The 20,487-nt window shown below is 43.9% G+C and overlaps 1 protein-coding gene across 9 annotated transcripts in view; it reads right to left on the minus strand.

Annotated features, from left to right (window-relative positions):
- NDST2 (N-deacetylase and N-sulfotransferase 2) overlaps window positions 1-20,487 on the minus strand; it is a 127,902-nt gene that overhangs the window by 14,497 nt on the left and 92,918 nt on the right. For all 9 annotated transcript variants that reach the window (XM_033066580.2, XM_033066574.2, XM_033066578.2 and 6 more), the window contains 4 exons: window positions 9,339-10,740; window positions 2,331-2,418; window positions 2,014-2,168; window positions 330-515 (listed from right to left, as the gene is read on the minus strand). In XM_033066580.2, coding sequence (XP_032922471.1) covers window positions 330-515; window positions 2,014-2,168; window positions 2,331-2,418; window positions 9,339-10,331 — 1,422 coding nt within the window. In that variant the 5' untranslated portion in view covers window positions 10,332-10,740. The remainder of the gene's footprint in view (window positions 1-329; window positions 516-2,013; window positions 2,169-2,330; window positions 2,419-9,338; window positions 10,741-20,487) is intronic.

Genomic DNA, 20,487 nt, shown 5'->3' on the forward strand with positions numbered 1-20,487 from the left:
ATCAAAGCAGCACTTCATGGATCAATACAAAGAGTAAGGGGTGTAAGTGACATAGGTGTAGAGGATTCTTGCTATTCCTCTCAACCACTTAACTCATCACACTGAACGCCACTGGGATTTCAATTCAGACTTGATGGGCTTGGTTTTGCTCTCCATTGAGTACTGACCCCTGAATTGTTCTGAGAAACACAGAACTAGCTTTAGCATAATTTTTTTTCTTTTCCTCACTTAATGATTTTGGAAATACTGGTGATATTAAGATTATTGTCTCTGATACAGATCTGAGAAGACTGTTCCCTGGGCAGGCAAGTGGGCCCTGCTGTGCTCACCATGATTCCATTATGGATGAATCCACGCCGGTATCGGGCAGGCCGGAGGTGTGGGTATTCCTCTGTGCTCGTTACTTGGATGCTCCAAACAGATTTCCATGCCTCATAGAGTTGTGTGTGGACAGGATAAACCCCAGAATGATGGGGGGCTACAGCATAGCCCAAGTCTGTGGGAATCCCATGCTCCTGGAAGCAGAATACACAGCTTGATAATTTGATATTTAACTAATAGCCTTAATAAGGATCATATTTAACAACAGCATCCAAATTGGAGCAAGATGACAGAGGAACATGAAACTCTGGACTGGGAACTGAAATACTGGTTGTACTTCTTGTTTTATGCATCTGTAGAAATATAAGGGCAATTCTGTACCAACAAGGACATTCAGCACTGGTAACAGCTGCTGTAAGAATGGTCTTGTATCTTGCAGCTGTGACAGATCAGATTGATTCAAAACCCTCAGGTCAGGCTCCCTGGTTACAACAATCTCATCAATGCTGTTAAGTGACACATCTCACTCCCATAATGCCTAGATGTGAGTCACTAGAGAAGGAAAACAAAATGTCCTTAACTGATCTAGAGGAAAGGAAGATGATTGGGATCTGTACTGTCTCTAGCAAATCAAAGAAACACAGACATGGAGTAAGAGACTATTGCAGGTGAAGATATAGGGCCTGGAGCTACATAAAAATGACAGGAAATTTCTGAATTTCTTGGGTTTTAATTCCACTGTGTGGTTCTGGTACCAATATCAATGATGACAGCTCTGCCCTGGCGGTGCATGATAAAACCAGAGCCCCTAAATGAAGCAATAACCTTCTCTGACTGCTAGCCTGTTTTACGTTAAATATGTGTAATTGTGTTCTGTGCTTTGTCTCTCTTTGAAAAAGGACTGCATTGTTATTTAACCAGGAAAAGGAGGAGCCCAAATTGCTTCTATAATGCTGTGACTGTGCTCTGCATTCAAGATCATTCCTAATCTATGTGTTTCACAGGAACACAAGACACCAGTCTGTTATTCCCAAGGGGATTACCATCAAAAGAACCAAACTAGAGGTGAAGAGGACATTTCTTTTCAGTGAAACATGGATGCTATATTCAACTCTGAGCTGTAAGAACCAAACACACATTGTTCCATTAATGCAGGATGTTCAAGGCTTCCCCCTCCTCTGCCAAAACCCAGGGAATTTTCCTCTGTGCTTCTTAGATAAGTAACTTCCTTCCACATTGTCTGGAAGGCCAAAAGAAGGGCTGTTAACAGACAGAGCATTTTATACTACCAACCAGGTGACTTCCTTACAGAACCACACTGAATAAGGATGGAAAAGGAAATGATTTCTCACTGCCAGTTTGTAAATTAATTGCATTTGGATGGTAATGCTACAAGTTCACACCTCAGGAAACAAGAGTCTTGGGATTTGCACCCTGGAATGTAGCAGAGCTGCCTGGGGCCATGCAGGTGCTAGGAAACATTTCCCATAGCACAGGCAAGCATGTGAATGGTGTTTCTTGCCTCAAGACAGAAGGAGCCACACATCAATTTGAACTTCCAAAACTGCCTTGCTTAAACGCAGCTGAATTACTAGACTAGTATTCGGGTTCAATAGGGTCCAAACAGCTGTTCCAGGAGAAAAATGTATAAGGATTAACACTGTAAAGTAAATAAACTGCAGTGCTCCCTACCACAGCAAACTGCTTGTTGAGCTTCATCTGCTCAGCCAACACAGTGACATTGTGGAAAAGATGAGGCTGCATGTGACTCCACATGTGAGGGAACCACCAGAACTCCTTCCTGTGCTTGAGCAGCATGTCATCCCCTTCATCTTCCTCATCTGTACCTACAGGAAGCAGAAAAGGAAGTGCAAAATCAAAAGGCAGAAGAGGGGCTCAATGTTTAAAAGCAGTGGCTAACCCCCTTCCAACAGAGTCACGTGCTGTTGCATTACACATGACAAACACCCCACGGTGGGGGCTGGGACAAAGGAGTGTCAGGGGCTTACCTGTGTGGTAGAATTTCCCTGAGAAGCCCAGGTTGAAAGTGAAATTTGGGACTAAAGTTCTCAGCTTATTCTGGGTGCTCAGTAAAGCCTGTTGGAAAAAAAAAAAAATAAATGTTCATATTCACATTTTTTCCTCTGTAACATGTCTCTGTTTCTACTGGTGCCCAGTTGAGTCTGAAGAGCTATCACAGGAGATGGAGCTTAGGCACTTTTTCCCATGGAGAGCAAATAAGTGCTCCTCATACACAGTCTTGCAGTGGTTCTGCTGTACTAAATGATGCCTCTAAAACCAGTCAGATCATGCCCTCCACTTCAATGTGAGGGACTCAGAGTGTCTGTGCTAAGGCAAAAGGACAATAAATCTTATTTGAAAGCAAGAGATTCTTTACATTTCACAGGTTCAGCCTCAGTGTTCACTTACTCATGTTGGCTGAGACTTTGCTAATGAAACTCTGCCCCTTCTCAGTCTATGTGCTAATGAAAGGGAGGATGGGGCAGCTTATGGTACACAGATGAAGGAAAAGAAGTCAATAATGTCATGAACAGTAACCAAGTGATCCAAAGGGAGGGGGCTTTTATTTGGAGAGGACAGGTGGATTCTCAGAACTACACATGCAATGAGTTCTGCCACAGCAGAGAGGTATCCCTGACTGTGTTCCCTTAAAAGTGCCAGAATTTTGTAGCAGAAAAAGTTTCCTGGATTCTGGGAAGAAAATCTGGGAAAGCCAACATTCACAATCCTCACATCTCCTACATTTCTCTTGTGCTCACTTGCGATTACTTTAAATGTCCAAATTAATTGCTTTAATCAAAGGGAAGGTGCCTCGTGCCACAAACCTCAGGGTCCAGCAGTGTACAGATTAAGACAGCACACAGCCTTGATAGAAAAAACCAAACCAAAAAACAAACCCCAGAGGCTCAGTGTGTCACAGACAAGTAGGACATGAACTAATGCTAGTCAAATTTCTTCTGCTGGAAAACGATAAGAAGAGAGAAACCATGAGACAAACAGTCTGCTGCTACCTGTGTGCTTTGGGGAAATGTCACTGGTGCATCTCCCTGTGGGAGAATTCTCAATCAAACAGGGAGGAGGGTTGTTGGCAGGTGACAGACACAGTCCTTGTCTGGGTTATTTAGATTTTAATAGCTTTTCTCAGAAAGCAATGGATCCGTGACTGCACCAAGGTGAGGATGATGACCTCTCAACAGCAGACTTTGGCTGGATGTAATTGCACAGGAAACATGGAATATAACTCTGGGGAAAGCACATAGACCTATCAAACTGTGTAAGGAAAACGGACAGATCTTCCTGCATCAGCAGCCCTTCCCCAGCCCCAAGGAGCACAGAACAGCACTGCAAGGTGCTCTCACATAGCTCACACTCCATGGGCACTGTCTGGGCACACCACTCCCCCAGTGGTGAACATGCACTCACAAAGGCAGACTCATTCCATGGAGATGCCTTGACACCAACCTCTTATGGATTAACCTCACAAATCACTGCTGTCACTGATGTATCAAACCAGTGTTAACCAAACACTGGTCATCACATTAATTTAAAAATGGCTTCTATAATTCACTGCAATCATCCATTCACCTCAAACATATGCTGAGTGGTTTTACACTCAAGGCAGGCAGTCCATGACCATGGCAAGGTGGGAAGACATTACATGTGCAGTGCTACAAAACACTCTCAATGCTCTCTGTGAGGGAACCAAGCTTTTCACTACAGACACACTTCACTGCCTGTTCCTCATTCCCACATCCACACAACAGTGACACCAAATGCTGCCTGGGACAAATGTCAAAGATTTCAGCTTTACCACGGCCACTTGCCTACCACATCTTTACCTCAGTCCCCACCCAGGAACAATAATTTGATAAATACAAGACCTGTGACATCTCCACAACCGATCACAAATACAGGCACTACTTTTAAAAAGTGATATGCCAGCAACACTGATGGCTGAAGTCTCCTTTGCAGTACAAGATCCAGAACAGGCAATGGGAGGTCAAGTTCCCCTTATGCAGCCCAGTAAGACATTGGGACTCACCCCACACATCAGGGAGCACAGACTAAGAGCTGTGCATATCTCTTGGGAGAAGAATCTGCCTGTCCAGATGATGGTTTACAAGATCACTTCAAATTTGGGACCAGCACCTTGAACACATCACCCAGTAACTTAGACAGGAAAATGCCACTTTCTTTTCTTTCTCCAGAGCTGTCCCAAGCCACAGCATTTCCCTCTGCTGCCCTGAAAGGCACACCCAGTTCCCCAAGCTTGGGTAGGAAGTGGTGGGAGGAAAGACAGCAGTTAAGAAGCTTAACATTCCTCTGCACAGAAAGAGATTTAAAGCTGGCTGAGGTTACCATGACAACACATCTGTCTGATAATAAATCCCAAAAAGCCCTGCTCCAGCAGGTTGCGATCCTTTGTGACTGGGGAGGGACCAGAAATTCAGAGACTATGGAGTCCTATGGAGTCCTGCTTTCCTGGCAGGTTTATTGTGAATCATGTGCCATCCTTCTGCTGATGCTGGCTCCTTGTCACTGTCACAGCTGTAAGGTGGCACAGCACAGGTTTCAAGAAATGTATTTCCCCTGAACAGGATAAAGGAGACTAAGGTGCCTATATCTGGACATTGGTTTCATGCATTCCATGTTCCCTGGTGTCACACTGGTTCCAAGAGGTCTGTAAGCTGTAGGAAGGTGCAGTAATGCAGGTGTGGGAACAGGCTGGAAGATGGTACTTCTCTCTGCACACTCTTTCACAAAGTAAGATGAATATGATAGTACTAATCATATCTAACAGGTGATTCAAGTGGCATTTCATTTGTAACCATAATGCACTCTGAGACTCTTAAACAAAAGGCAATCAAGAAACGTGGAGCAGGCTACCCCTTAAGAGAGAAAACAGCCAGCCAGATGTGAACAGATCTTCATTTTCATATTTAAGAAGTTCAGTTGCTCACATGGTACAAGAGAGAGCTCTAGCATTTTAGCTATCCCTCACCTCTAAAAGGCAGACTTTATTCCCCAAGAAAACTGCTCTTCAATCCATCCAAGTATCTATTTTTATTTTTTTTTTCTGTTTTTATATTTTATTGCTATATTTTATTTCAGAAAGCCTTCCAAGACACAAGCCTGCCCACTAACCAGCCAGAAAGGCCCCTGCCCCAGCTATGTTCCCTGCTAGAAGCTCTGAAAGGCTCACCCCAGCAAGGCACTAATGGGGTCTCCAAAGAGATTCCCAGCACTGGCCACAGGAATTCTTAAGCCCTGTCAAGGCCAGACCTGCTTCACGCTTGTCACAGTCTATCAGAGCATTCAGTGCCATGCACAACCTATTTTGGGAAGCCTTTAGTACTTAACTGTGGCAGCCATGCTGCAGGCCCAAGTGACAGAAAACTACATTCCAAAGCACATTCCTGGACACAATGGTAAAAATGTCTAAGTTTCACTCTGATGTTCAATGCCCATCATTTTAAAAAAGGTTTTTTAATAATATCAAATTACAATAAATATTTACTTCTAAGCAAATGCTAGGGGAAAACCGTTTAAAATTGTGCCTTTTGTTGTAGTACATTAAAAATCTGTATCTCACTGACAGATCTGCAAAGATTTCTTCAACAGTCACTACAAGCCCTTGATGTCATCCAGGGAAAAATAAAAACTCTCTTCATTCTAGGAGTGAGGAGGAAACCAGGGAAGGTCACAGCACCCTGACTATATCGGGAGCTTCTTTAGGACCTAACCCTTTGCTAAAGTAACAGGGTGTCCTTGGCAATGGAGTAATACAGGGTTAAATTTTAACACAACTCTGCTTTTTAAGCTACAAAATTTTTAACTTCCAGAAGTGTTTGTAGAGAATTTAGCTGCTCCACACAAACCTCAAATGTTATCTATCTCAGCTTCCTCTAACAAGAGGCAAAAGAAAAGGGGGAAATCATTCAGATGCTGGGAAAAGAGGAAAAAAAAATGACTCTAAGAAAACAGTATATGGACAAATGAAGAGATGATAAAAAATGGAGGAAGAAAGCCGAGTGCTTTCGCAGCCTCTTCTCAATGCTCCTGCAAAGCATTCTAGGAACATGTGGCAGAAACATGGTCTTGGCAGATACTGCTCCAGGCAGTGTGTTCTTGAGGAGTTCCTGCAGTTTTCTTACCACCCAGCACTGGCAGAACTCAAAACAACACTGGCAAAAAAGAAAGCTCTCATGGTACTGGTATGTCTACCTCCCCTGCAGTCTTAAAATCAGGCAGTTTAAAATTGCTGAGTACTTTAAGTGCAGGTAAGATCATCTCTCTACAATTCAGAAAGGCAAGAGCTGGCTGACAGTCCCCCTCACTAGATTCTTTCTTCCGCACCCTCATCATTCATAATCCAAAATTAAATTACCGTCCTTGATTTTCACTTAGTTTGCTCTCAGACTCACTTGCAATGATTGCTCACTATTTATGCCCTTGCAGAGATTACCAGCAAAAGAGGCAAAAACTCATCTACTTAATCTTCTTTCCTGATACCTAAAGATGACCAGAAAGGATCACAAAAACCAGATCCTTTTGCATTAGAAATGGCTTGTCTTTGTTGGTCAGTTCCATGGAGGTTTGATAAATTCCAAGGATTATGATTTTAGAAGAGACAGAATGTGGAATAAATTGAGAAGAGAAGGGATTCTCTGAGATTTTGTTTTGTTAATTATGTGCAGCTCAAATCTCTGGTAAACTCTACAAAGGAAAAACATTTCCTTTGTGCAACTTCCAACCGTTCCAGCTCCTGCTGCAGCCCTTCAGCAGAAATGGGAATTCAAGGGTTATCATCTTAAAAGCAAAAGCAAGCACAGTTCCTTTTTTTTTTTTTTTTCTTATTAAAGAATAAAGCTATTCAGTTTTCCTTTAAGCATCACAAATAAAAACATTTCTCTCAGGTAAGACATACTATGGGGATGAATTCGATCAAATGATATTCAGTGCTTTCCTTTAATAGTCATTTTGTCTGGGAAGGTCTCTGAATACGGACCTGCATATGGTAAAGAGGCTCCCTGAGACAGCAGAGTCAATTTTATACCTTCACACAACATCCAGTCTTCAAACCACTACCCTGAGCACTGTAATCTAAGCTTTGAGATAAGGAGCTGTGTGTTGAGATATCAGCCCTGAAACAGAGCTTTCATATAAAAGGCCAAAGAAAATGCCAGCTGTTCTGTTACTATTATATCCCCTTCTCTCCCCACGGTGAGAGACTATCAACAAATCCATGTAGTTATTTCTCGCTTTTAAAAAATAAAAATTCATTAACCTCACGTGGCTTTGCAATCAGAGCTTCTTTTAAATGGATAAATCTGGGTTTTATCTGCTTTGCCTGAGATTCTCTGCTTACTGATCACAGATTATTCCTCCATTTCACCCTGTTAAAACCCAAACAAAGCATCTTTTGGAATAATCTTGTCTGGGTTTGTTTTTAACATCACTAGAGCAGCCTTTGTTTCCAAGAGCTTTGGGAAGCTCTATCCTGCCTTCCCACATGGATCTGTAACTTGCACAAACACTACAGTGGTGAAAATCTCTGCTGGTTTGGACAAGTGGGTGTAGAGCCTGCTTAGGACCAAGATAAGATTGTGATCCTTCACAAAAGAAACAATTCTCTTTCAGAACATTTCAGCACTTCAAAACACAGAGACACTACAGCGAAATGAAGAAAATTTTAGCATTTTCCTTAAATAAATACTACATACAAAACATAAAATCTTGAAGTCCTAAAACCTTGGAGATGAACTAAGACATATCCTGCATGAATGCATAAAACATGTAGAAAGGGTGTAAGACTCCTAGGGAGGTGGAAGAGGACTCTTGGGAACATGCAACAGACAAGGTTCAGGTAAGGGGTCAAACCTGTTCAACAGTATTCTTCCTACACCTTTGCCTCAAATATTTTGTGCCTTGAATTTAGGTTTAAAGGGTACTTCAACCTGAAGTTGTTTTGGAAACATGCTAAAGCAGTTGGTGCCACAGGCTTACCATCATCATGGCTGGTACCATTCGGGACTCACCTGAGGGCAAGTGCTGAATGGGAATCCAGAATGCACCTGTGAACAACCCCAGCACACCTGAGAAACAGGCAGGGCACCTGCCTCAATGGCTACAAACCACAATTGATGGAGAAGATACAAAGGGAAGTCCTTGGCTGTATGAAGCATCACATGCACATGGATCACGTACTCAACAGAATGCTTTATCGTGTACTTTCAATGACATGGACAATCAGAAGGAGCACTTAACTTTGTTACCTTTTTTTATTTTTGCCTGTCTCAGTTCCCTCTCCTCCACAAAATCTGTCTCTTACTCATAACCTTTCCTAAATAGGTCACTGTATCATTCCAGGAACTGCCAAGGAAAGCAAACCACAAAGCTGGCATCTCTCTTTCTCAACTGTGAGGCCACAGAAATGGTCAGGCTTGGTCTGACCATGTCTCTCTGGTGAATTTGTTGATATTCCCTGCTCAAGGATGAGGAGGGAGCAAAAGGCAAGAGAAAACCCTTCCTTTCCTAATTTAGTTGTGTGTTGAAAAACTAGATGGCTAAAACATAGACTGTATCAGTTTACACTGCATGGATTGGCCTGCAGTTTTGCAATATAATACATACAGCTTATACACATCACAAATAATAAGTACATTTTTCTGTTCTATTCTAACACAACTTGCCTTTTCCTTATGAACAGCAGAGTTTACAGCTACAATTATGTTGGTTCAGGAAACCAGCATATACTTGTTCCTTACATTAAGGAGGAGACAGGATAGACTACCACAAGCATCTTCCTCTTAAACTGAGAGAGGCCAGCTCCTAAAGTGCTCCATTTAAACCTGCAATACTGTTGAGAGCATCACACATGGTGCCTCAGCATCTTTGCAGGCTAATTCTCTGTATGAATCAGCGCTTTCCCTCAGATTAAATGCCATATACCACACACCCTAGAAACCCTGGAGGTATCTACTCTAGGATTTTACCTCTACATCAGACACTTTCATGCGAGTGCCCTCTTTTCCCACAAATATATCATCGATGTCAACAAGGATATAGCGATCAAGCGTGAGACAGAGGCGTTTGCCAGTCAAGTAGGCAATGGCATCCACGAAAATGAGTTTGTGCAGCCAAAAATTGAGGTTATTGCCGAAGAGAACCCGCTGGATCCCATCATGCAGACCCAGGTCCTGCATCACTGTGGCATGCAACGCTTTGTGAGTGGCCAGGTGAGGAATGGACTCTGAGGATTTCGTGCTGGCCAACAGCACTGGCTCATAGGTGCTGTGGTTTGACTGAAACACAGTCCAGTCATCACCAGGCAGAGGACCCTGCTCCACCTCGTTAGCCCGGGTGACATAGAGCAGGGGAGCACTAGGATTGATGTGATAGTCCCGCAGCCCCAAGTTGGAATGTAGGAAAAGGGGGAAACCCTTGAGCTGTGCACTGAGGAGGCTGTTCTCATTAGCTTTGAAAAAGCCTATAATCCCCACTCCATACTCTACACAGTATTTGTCTAGCAGCTCTCGGTTCCAAGCATCTAGATTCACGTATTTAAGGATGTTCTCGTAGATAATTAGAGCGTAACGTCCTCTGTCTTTGTCTGTCAGGGTGGGCATATCCCCTTTGCCAGGGGCGATCTCTGTCCTGTATTTAAACCGGCTGGATTCCAGGATGGCCACTATTTCCTGCCCCAGCTGGGAGTAAATGCTTTCCACAAAGACGAGCACCACGGGATCCGTGCGCGAGGTGTCCACAGACTTTGTGAGCCTCCAGCTGGCTTGCGGTGGGATCAAGATGCGGTGCTGGTTGCTGCAGTCACTGAAGGGCAGGGGTGGCGGCTCCTTGATTTTGGGGCTGTTAGTGACGTAATAAGCCAGGATGCACATGGAGATGAGGCTGAAGGCAATGAGCAGCAGGATCAATCTGTGCAGCTCCAGCTGTCGCACGTGCCGCACCACTTTCCACAGCTGAATCATGGTGAGGCGGGCGGCTCAGCCCCTCCTCACGCTCTGTGCCCACGCTGGATGCGCGCTTGGGATCTCCAGTGCCGCCGTGGCAGTGCCCAGCAGCAGCTCGCAAAAAAGAAAGTGCAGCTGCAGAGAGAGAAAAAGCTAAAGCAAACAGCTACAAGGCTAAACTCCCAGAGATCTGCCATTTATCTCAGGTAACCATGGCCCTCAATTCCCATTGCTCTTTTGTGTGCTTCCTCGGGCTCCTTTCCTCTCAGTCAGAAGTCTTTGGAGGAGCAAGGATTCCAGAATCTCGTCTCCAATAGCAAATCAGTCTGTCATTCTGTGCACGAGCAGTTTCAGCTCAGCCTTCCCAGGTGTCCTGTTTCTCATTTAGCTGTTTCACATTCACATGATGGCACCTTCTCTGTGCATCCTGCAATTTAAAAACAAAGAGTCAATTCTCAGTATGGCTTCAGCATTTAGCAGGCTTGAGATGAAATGGCAGGACTAGCAGGTGATAGGTGGGCAGCATCACTTGCCCAACAGCAGGTCTGTTCCCTGGGAAGCGTCACACCCCATTTGTGTGGGAGCTTGACAGAACAACCACAACGACCTTTGGAAGAAAGGTCCCAACAGAGCACAGCAACTCCACATTCACCTTGGGTGAGATTCTCATACACTACAGCAAACACAGCCAAGTACCTGGCCTTCCCTCAGCCCTCTGCACGCCACTCAACAGAAAACACGAAACCCTTTTATTTTAGCCTACATTTCAAAGCTAACAAGAGGAGACAGCACTCTCTGCAAGGTTGCCCATTTGTCCTGGGAACTCACTTTCTTCCAGAGGTTTCACAATACAGCTCTGGAGAGGCATCATACCTCAGACGGCAGAGAGGGCACGGGGCACAGGCTCCCACACTCTGCACACTTAATGGTTGCCAACTGATTCAGTGGCAACATCTCCTGCCTGAAACCTTCATCGCCTTTCTCATGTGCCACTGAAGAACATGAAGGCAGTTTTAAATCACCAACAGCATGACATAAATTTGGGTTGGTCTCAAATACATGAAAGCCTCTTGTTACAAAGCTCTCTCACCTCCTGCTTTGTGTTCATGGCAGCAGACTATTTCACCATATGCTGTTATTTTCCCAGGAAAAAAAGGCCCAACAAAGCCAACAAATACCAAATAATCCAAAACAAACACCAGAGAAACTAACTAAATCTCTCCTTGGTTTAAAAATAAAGTAAAACTCATAGTAGAGTCTCCTTACCCTTACCAGCAGTGTGACTTACCCACAGCATTACCCTGGTGCCTTTCCTAGGATACGAGCACGTTTTTGGGGCACACCTGCTGCCTCCCCCAGAACAATGCAAGAACACCCTCAATGCCAGACATTGCTCACCAAGTCAGTCATGCTCATGCTGACCTCTCTGTAAATATTAAACCGCCTTTTTTCTTTACAAAGCTTTTTCAATCACCCTCCAACTCCTGCAGACATGCTCCACCACATACAGGCCCTCTAACCACCTGCTCAACTGGCACAGCTTGCAACACCTGGAGGCAGAAGGAAGCAATAGCAACTAATATTGCCAAAAGAGCGCTTCACCCTTTCTGCATTCCTCCCATTTTTGAGCTTTTGTTACTACCATTCTGATAAAACAAAGAATATGAGAAGACTAGTTTGTCTATGAGTTTAAGGCGTACATAAGTTTCTTATATAGTAAAGCCAGGGGTTTCTAACAACTAGCTCCACCAGAAAAGGAACTACAGTAATTTCACAACCATAAGGCACACCGGACTATAAGATGTACATTTTTTTGCAGCGAGGAGCCACACGGCGTGCAACAAAGTAACGAATTACTGGCAGGTGCTCAATTTGCAAACATTTTTCAAAGATCGGTGTAGCCTTTAAACGCAGCCCCAGGCACCCTCCCCGTGCAGTGGGCCCCGGTACTTCCGCCCGCCCCCGGCGCCGGCTGCCACAGCTCACGGATCCCGGCTCCCACCGCACGGCTGCGCTGCATCCCGGCTTCCCCCCGGCCGGCGGCAGCCATGCCGCTTCTCCCCGCTTTTCTGCGGCTGCACCACTTGTCGCCACTTTGCCGCAGCCGCATCGCCGCGGTGCTTTCCCCCAGCTGCCCAGGCTGCGCGCCGCTGCTCCGATGCCGCCACTGGGCGGGCTCTGCTCGGGGCTGTTGCGGGCTTGCACTTCTCGTTCCCCCCGCGCCCGGGACGCCCGGCTTCTTGTTTTGCCCGGACTGGGGCCGGCATCACCCGGCTTCTTGTTTCGCCCGGGCCGGGGCCAGTGGCAGCTCCCTTGCCTTGCGGCTCCTGCCGGCCGTGGCTGCCCGCTCCCGCCCCCCCTCGCAACTCGGCGCTCCCGCAGCACCGCCCCCCCATTGCGGCTCACGCTTCTGGTTTGGCAAATTTCGCAACTTCATCCATCAGATAAGGCGCACCGGACTATACGGCGCACTTCTGGGTTCGGGGGAAAAATTTAGTCAAAAGGGTGCGCCTTATAGTCATGAAATTACTGTACTTGTGAGACAGAAGCTTATTTTGCTACACCAGAATTTACTTGTGAGACAGATGCTTATTTTGTAATGTGTATTACTAGACAGAAAAAAATCCTTTTGAGTCAGGGAAAATATAGATGAGGCCAAAAGTCCCACTCTAAAGACTCCCACCAGGCTGTTTTCCAAACTGTTGGTGCAGCTTGAAGCAGAGACAAAAACCACAAACAGATTTTATATGAAGAGATATAATGCTGCTAACTTTATGGCAGCAGATGGAAGACAGAGTGCTCTTTAGACAAGCCTTATGATGATCATTAAGTATTATCTCAACTCCCCTGCTATAAGCTCAGCAGAGCAGGGACTGGTTTGTGCAGCGCCCAATGAAACCTTAGCCCTGATGAGGTTTTCAGAATAGCTGTAGACTGTCAATGCAAGGTATATCACACAAACCATTTTCCACTGGAAAAACTGAGACACAGCAAAACTTACTGAAGGTTGCACTGCAACACAGCAGATGGATCAGGAGTTTTGGTAGAATTACCCCTGTTCCCAAGACTGCAAATGGACTGGGGTCTCCATTCTCAAATGGCCCCTCCATAATGACAAAGCTGGCTTTGGAAATCCAGCTCAGACAGCAGCAATAAGCTGTGTTTTCTTCATCACGGACAACTGATCATCTTTCAGTTTTGTCACTACATACTGTTAACTTTGTACTGGAAAAAGGACAGGGCAGAGAAGGTGAGAAGTAACTACGTGAAGATGTGAAAAACAGAACTTGTATAGTTTCTTCTTTTTCTTGTTGCTGATTTTGAATGGTTCCCTGGGCAGAGCACAGGACATGATTTCTCAAGTCAAATTCAGTTCCTGTAATACACCAGGAATTTCAGTGCATCAGCATAGTACCCAAAACCATGTGCCACCTTCCAAAAGCAACCAGGAAAATAGCCTTTCCACCTCCACAACAAGCTCTTCCCATCTCACTGACTGTGCAATGAAGACCCCAATTACCACCTTCCTGCTTGGCATTACAGCTCCAAAGCTGCAGAGAGGCAGCTTCTGGCAGAGGCAGAATTCAGGGCAGAGAGAGGTAAAATAGAAACATACAAAAAATGCTGTGTCTTTTTTACAAGGTGAATTCTTTGTAAGACAGAGTAATACACGGCTCCATGCATATCACAATGCTGCATATATGAGAATTGATCCTCATTCTACCCCTGTGCAACAAATTAATGCTGAACACTTCACTCAGATTCCAATAATAGCCAATTTTGATGGAGAAACATGAGAATTCCAAGTTATTTCCTTCCCAAATAACTCACTTCCATTTGCTTTTCAATCCCAATGAATAAAATAGAAACATAAAAACTATTTTAGATTTAAAGATTCACTATCTTAACATGTATTAGACACAAAGTTGTTTTTGCAGAAGAAAATAATGTAAAGAGAAACCTCAGGAGCCCAAGTGTTACTTCTATGAATTTCCAAGCAATGTGTTGTTTCTGGGGTAGAATTTGTAATATAAACACCAGGGTAAGGATAAGAAAATCAAGAAGATGTTGATTTATGCAAAAGCCTGGAAAGGTTCTACTTTTACAACTCTTTACCCCCAAAGCATCAACATGGAAAACACTTCTCTTCCCTGGCTGGACTAATTCATCTCTCCAACTTAATTTTCACTTTTGAACTGACTCTGTTCTATAAAGAACTGTATCTTCAATTTCCCAGTTATCAGTTTAAAGATGAAAACCACAGGACAACTGGATTATTCTGTAGAATAAGAATGAAACCAGAGTTTAAGCTAGGCTGCCACACCTGCAGTGCCCAGCTGAGGGGCACCAGGGAGAAGAACCCCTTTTGCTGGGCACTTCTGAATCACAGCAGTGTTTTGATAACAATGATTCCATTCAAGCCTCTAGCGAAGCTCCCAAACAAGCCCCCATTTGTTACATGGGTGAGCTCAAAAAAACAAATTAAAAAAAAAAAAAAAGGCCTGTATCAGATTGCTGCTCAAGAATCTGTCAGCTCTGATCTCTTTAACAAGGCTTCACAGCCAGAGGGCATGCCAGCTGGCACGGGATGCATTTCTTTCTTTGGGGACTGCATCAGCTGGTTTAGGTTCAAACGAAAAGAGGAAAAAAGCAACAAACAAGTACACTGAACAAAATTTATATTAAAAGGCGAGAGAACTGTCAGAAACCAGTCATACATGAAAAGCTGAGAAATATCTATACTAGAGAGAGGAAATTAAAAAAAAGAATTACAGTGAAAATTATTCCCTCTTAAAGTAAAATACCTGCATCCTCTTTAGAAATCAAGCTCCTCAGAATCTAACACCACCAAAAAAATCCCAGCAGGTCTCTAGATAAATTGAAGTCCACTCTGAACCCCAGAACTGCCTCAGTGCAAATTGTGGGAGGTGTCTGTCAGAATGCACAGCAAGAATGAAGTGTTCAGATGTCCAGGCTCAGCAGGCACCATCCGGCCAGAAAAGCATCTCTAGATCAGAGAGCATTAGCTGTAAGGGCAGCGATCCCACACATCACCAGCATTAAGACAAAGGCTCCATCAAACTGAGGTGTTCTGTTTCCTAATGATATACAGTGTTAATGTGAAACATACACTGCTTTGTGAATTATCAGCTGCTAAGCCACATGGCAACTGATGTGATAGCAAAGCAAGATAACAATCCTAACCCTGTGGTTTTAACATCTGATCTCCAGATATTTCCAGTGCTTGGAAATGACTGTGGGAGATCAGAACAAGCGTTCAGGACCAGCACTTATCCAAAACCACTTTGGTAAGTGGTTTTGATGAGAATATAAGTATTTGGGGTTTCTGGTACATTCATTCCAAGGCACATGGAAGATACTGGGTATCATCTGACACCTTTATCAAGAACTGTCAGTGCATTCCCAGCTGAGCCACAGAAGGTCTTACCATCCAAACCCCAATGTGACCAGTACATTTCCCCAGCCCTTTTCATTATTCATAATATAATCTCTCCATCTGGAATGCACAGCAGCAAGATCTTGCCTTTGTCCACAATAGCTCTATTTCAGAGGCCTTTCTTCTGCACTTCCTGTGAGATGGTTGTTGCCTTGGGCCCCAGGGGGACTGCAGTAATTGAGTTACACAGTAATCAGAGAAGGAATCTGATTGATTTTCCAACCCATTCCACTTTAATGCTGTCATCAAGACACAAAATTCCTCATTAGTCTGCTCCATTCTGAGACACCACAGCCCCTCTCTTTGTCTGTGGTGGCATCTGTATGCCAGGCCTCCAGGTACAGTCCCTCTCTCACAAAGACAGGGAACTTGGTAAGTAGTGTCAACAAAACATAGCAAGCCACACAGCAAAAGAATTAGTAGAAAGCTCAGGAGAATGAACGCTGCTTGTATTTCACATATTGGGGGTAAAAAACATTGTGGAAATTACAGTCACATTGCAATGAAATTGCCATGCTCATTTCTGGGCTCTGGCCATGTGTTTCAGCTAACATCCACTGCCAGTCGAATCCTGCCATAAGAGACTGCCTAAGGAATACAAAATTCAGATCAAAGACGCAGAAACACTAATGGTGCCCATGCTGCTCTGACAGACAGGGCTGCAGCCTCCAGCCAGCTCTGTGTTTTGCTTGGGCAAGCCCCTGTGCAGGGAAAAGCCTCCCAAGTATAGACCTGTGCTGAGCCAGAAAGTTGCCAGCTGGCCAGCAGGCTTGAAATGTGCCAGTCTGATGTAAGAGGAGAAGACCTGTGCGATGAAGTAATAATTATTTTAATTCTTTCACCATCACCCCTAGACAGGTATGTAACTTCACACCTTCTGCAAGAGCAACAAAGTCCTGTCCATGCTGAACAGATCTGCATGCACTCCTCCCATCCCAGCCTGCTGGAAACCCAACTGCAGCCATGAATTTACCCTTGTGCCAGTGCAGTGAAGTCTGAAGAAAACATGAAGACAGATTTTGGAAAGGCTTTGCAGAGGGCTGCACAGAGATCCCACGACTCCTGCAAGGCTCTTGGTATTTGGGTACGTGATGGATACCTTTGTTTGCTGTAGACCTTCGTTCTCTTGCTCTTTTATATTACAAAAAAAATAAACAATAGGTTTACTTCTTCTCATGCCAGTGACAGAGGTTTGGCCCAGCATTGCCTGTTAGCAACATAAACCAGTCCTTTCCCCTGAAAAGAAAATGGTCCTCCTCATAACAGCTTCCAGGAAATCTGGTTTTCAGCCCCTGCCTTCTCCCCATCACAATACACTCGCTGCTTAGGGTCATTACAACTGACCTGACTCATTTTCTAAAGCAAGGGAATTTCAGACTTTTACACTGAGGTATCCCCTCAAGTAAATGTCAGAACCACAAGTCTCAACAAGTTCCATAGCCTCAGCATAGGACAAATTTGGGAAGAGAAGATAGTTTGTTGTCTTGTATTTTCAGTCTGCTTAAAGAGTGGATCTGCAAATAAGGAACCTGAAGAATTGTTAAAAAAACAAATAAAATTTCAGCCTTCAGCAGTCACTGATGCTGCTTGATAAAAATCACATGTAGCTTTGCAGCTGCACACCTCTGCTGAAATGAAAAGGAAAGACTACAGGTATTGTAGCAGTGGAAGTGCTCACACAAGTCAGAGCTTTCCAGCAGCTAAGGGGAGGTAACTATTCTGAGGATGCACAGGTCTCTGTAATGCAATTGCTCACAGGAGAGAAAGGAGACACTTTTTTCAGAGATAACTGAGGGACATTTCCATTGCTTCATTTCATGTGGTACTGAGCTTTTAAAATGTAGGGATCAGGCCAGCACAAGAATAGCAGTTTCATTCTGGCCATACCTCTCCTTCTGTTTCCTGTGCTGTGTGCTGTCTGCCCCTAACCCTTTCCCCACACCAGGGATAATGAGGCAGCAGCTTCTCTCTGCACCCAGACATGCAGAGCTGTGGGACAGAGAGCCAGAGACAGAGCAGACTGCAACACAAAGGAAGTCCAAGCTGTTCTACAATGGAAAGTGAGCTCTTCAGTCACCCCAAAGGGAGGGAATGCCATCTTCAGCCTCCTCCTTTCCCCAGGAATCAACACGCACGCTGTATCGAGGCAGAACATCTCCAACTCAGCTCTAGGAACAGGAAATAGATGCAGTTCCTTCCGCATTAGATACGGACAAGAATCTCATTTCCAGTCTCTCATGCTCCCTGCTTATCACAGTTCAGATCAACTATGCTGCTGAAGAAAGAAAAACGTTTTCTCTGGTGATTTCTCCTAAGTAACTTAATCAAGTGGGGAAATACAGTCAAACTGTGGCAAAACCAAGAAAATTCAGTGTCAGTCAGAGTTGAAGTGTCTTAATATGGAATGTATGTTATGAAAGTTTATCTGTTAATTGTTATGAAAGCATCCCAACCATTCTTCCTATGAGAACTTAGAAAATTTCACCTTAATTAACAAGAGGCTGATCTTCTATATTCAGTTGCTTCTTCCTTTCACATAACACACAGGAGGTAATCTTTTACAATCAGTTTTATCTAGGAACATATGACAGTAGGGAATAGGTTTAATACCATTACACTGAAAGTTTGTCCAAACTGACACCAGAATAAAACTGTAAGTATGCTCTACCAAATCCTGAAAGCTCAACAAAGCTCTTGAGCTCACCTTTCTGGTATATCTCTGCACTAAAATTTAAGGTCAGAATCTGTTAGGCTTGTAAAAGAACATGCTCCCCAGCTGTGTACAGCAGCTCTCTCCTACCTGCCTTCAACTGAGACAGTCTACTCACCCAGTGTAACATTCATGGCTTATCTACTAGCCTTTGCAGTGCCTAATTATCCAGTCTCTATTATCTTGGTGTGATTGAAATAAGGAAGTCTCCTGGACTCAGAAAACAAAATATTCACGTTTTTGCTGGCTGCTTGACTATTGTAAGACAGCTTTTAATACAACAAAACAAGGAGAGAGAGAGGAGGGCAAAAGTGATATAAGCAGGCTATACATCCAGCCAGGCAAAAAGAGTAAAAACAAGCAATGAGAAGAAAAGTAAAATGAGTGGAAAAGGCACAAATTCAGGTATTTGGAGATATACACAGGTTGGGTGAGAATGGTTTGGAGGCCTGGTTTTTACAAGACAGGAGCAAATCCAAAGTGCTCTAACTGCCCTTTCCAAGCCTTCATGGCCATCTGTGCAATGAAAAGTCATCATCTGCTTTTTCACAAGCATGGCAGAAATAGATCTCAGTGGGGGCACTGCACCCACCAACAGCCTCTGAATGCCCTGAGCAGCTCCCACCTCCTGAGCTGTGAGTTGCAAATGAGCTCAGGCCAGACCCAAACCATGCTCCAAGTATGTTCTGCCTTGCTGACCTGACTGACCATTGTGCATTCACCTGGTGACTGTACTCCAGGCTGAGCCTGGTACCCATCACTGCCTGCCTCTGTGGTTGTGCTCTTTGGGTGCTGTTGCTGATGCTGCCTGTGCCAGAGGGTGGATGGAGACCCCCTCCCTGCACAGTGGGGGTGAGGCAGCTCCAGCCTGGTGTGAGGCAGCTCCAGCCTGGTGTGGTCCTCATGGCCTTGATGGACCCCACAGCAGCTCCACACACTGTTACTTTTCCATAGACAAAGGATGTGTAAGTGACAGGAGGACAGAGACTGCTAGAGAAACAGGGTGATAAAAAGTTGTGACTATTGTTAGACTTCCCTGTCTTCATGTGGGTGGAATTACTTAATTTTCTCTCAAACCATCTGTGTTTGCAATTGTTACAAAATCCCAGGCAATGTGCATTTATTTCCACATCTTACACTATGCCATGCTTGCTACATAAACAACAATAATTTCAACCCTGTACCTTCTGTTTCCCCTTGTTTCTACCTTGTTTTTAGATAATCAACTCACAGAAACAAAACTCTTTTGAAAAGACATGCATCTCAAATATATTAATTTTAAACTGTACTGTAATTACATATCACTAGTTTTTAGTCTTTCTCCCATTTTCTAGACTTAATTACTAGAGTGAATGCTATATTCTTAGATTTTTAATTAGTCAACTGTTTACAAGTAGGATTTTTTTCTGCTATAAAGCACTGCACCTTTAAAATATTCATTCATGCAGAATTAAGCCCAGGACCTCATTAACATCCTAATTAAGAGTACCCAAGACAACTCAGGAAAAAAGCTGCCATATTTGCAATCAAATCTACTCTAATAAAACTGAAGTTTTGTCAGGAAAGCTCAAGAGTTTTGAGCAAAATATAGATCTCTATTTTGGATTGCAGCTGAAGTAAAATTGATCTGGGTATTGCAAACTGCAAGGTGCCCAATTACAGGTTTTAGAGACTTGGGCATTCTTCCTCCAAATCTACAGGTTAGTAGCAAAATGCCCAATGAAATGAAATCAATTACTGAAAACAGGATTAATTTTTATTATTAACATCAAAACTGTGGGTTGAAGCACAGTTTTTTTTTCCATGAAGAAATTTAGTATTAAGTTCACTTATAGCTTCTGATAATGAAAAAACATGCTTAACCTTCAAGTCAAAAAAATTGAGTCAGTTTGTGCCATTTTGCAAGCATTTATAGGTATTTACAGGATAAAACAATTACGAAATTATTTCTTTTTCACATGTAGCAGTAAGAGGCAAGGACAAATGGTATCAGAAATGGGACTTCA

The sequence above is a fragment of the Catharus ustulatus genome, chromosome 8, assembly GCF_009819885.2.
Source record: "Catharus ustulatus isolate bCatUst1 chromosome 8, bCatUst1.pri.v2, whole genome shotgun sequence".
Taxonomy (NCBI): domain Eukaryota; kingdom Metazoa; phylum Chordata; class Aves; order Passeriformes; family Turdidae; genus Catharus; species Catharus ustulatus.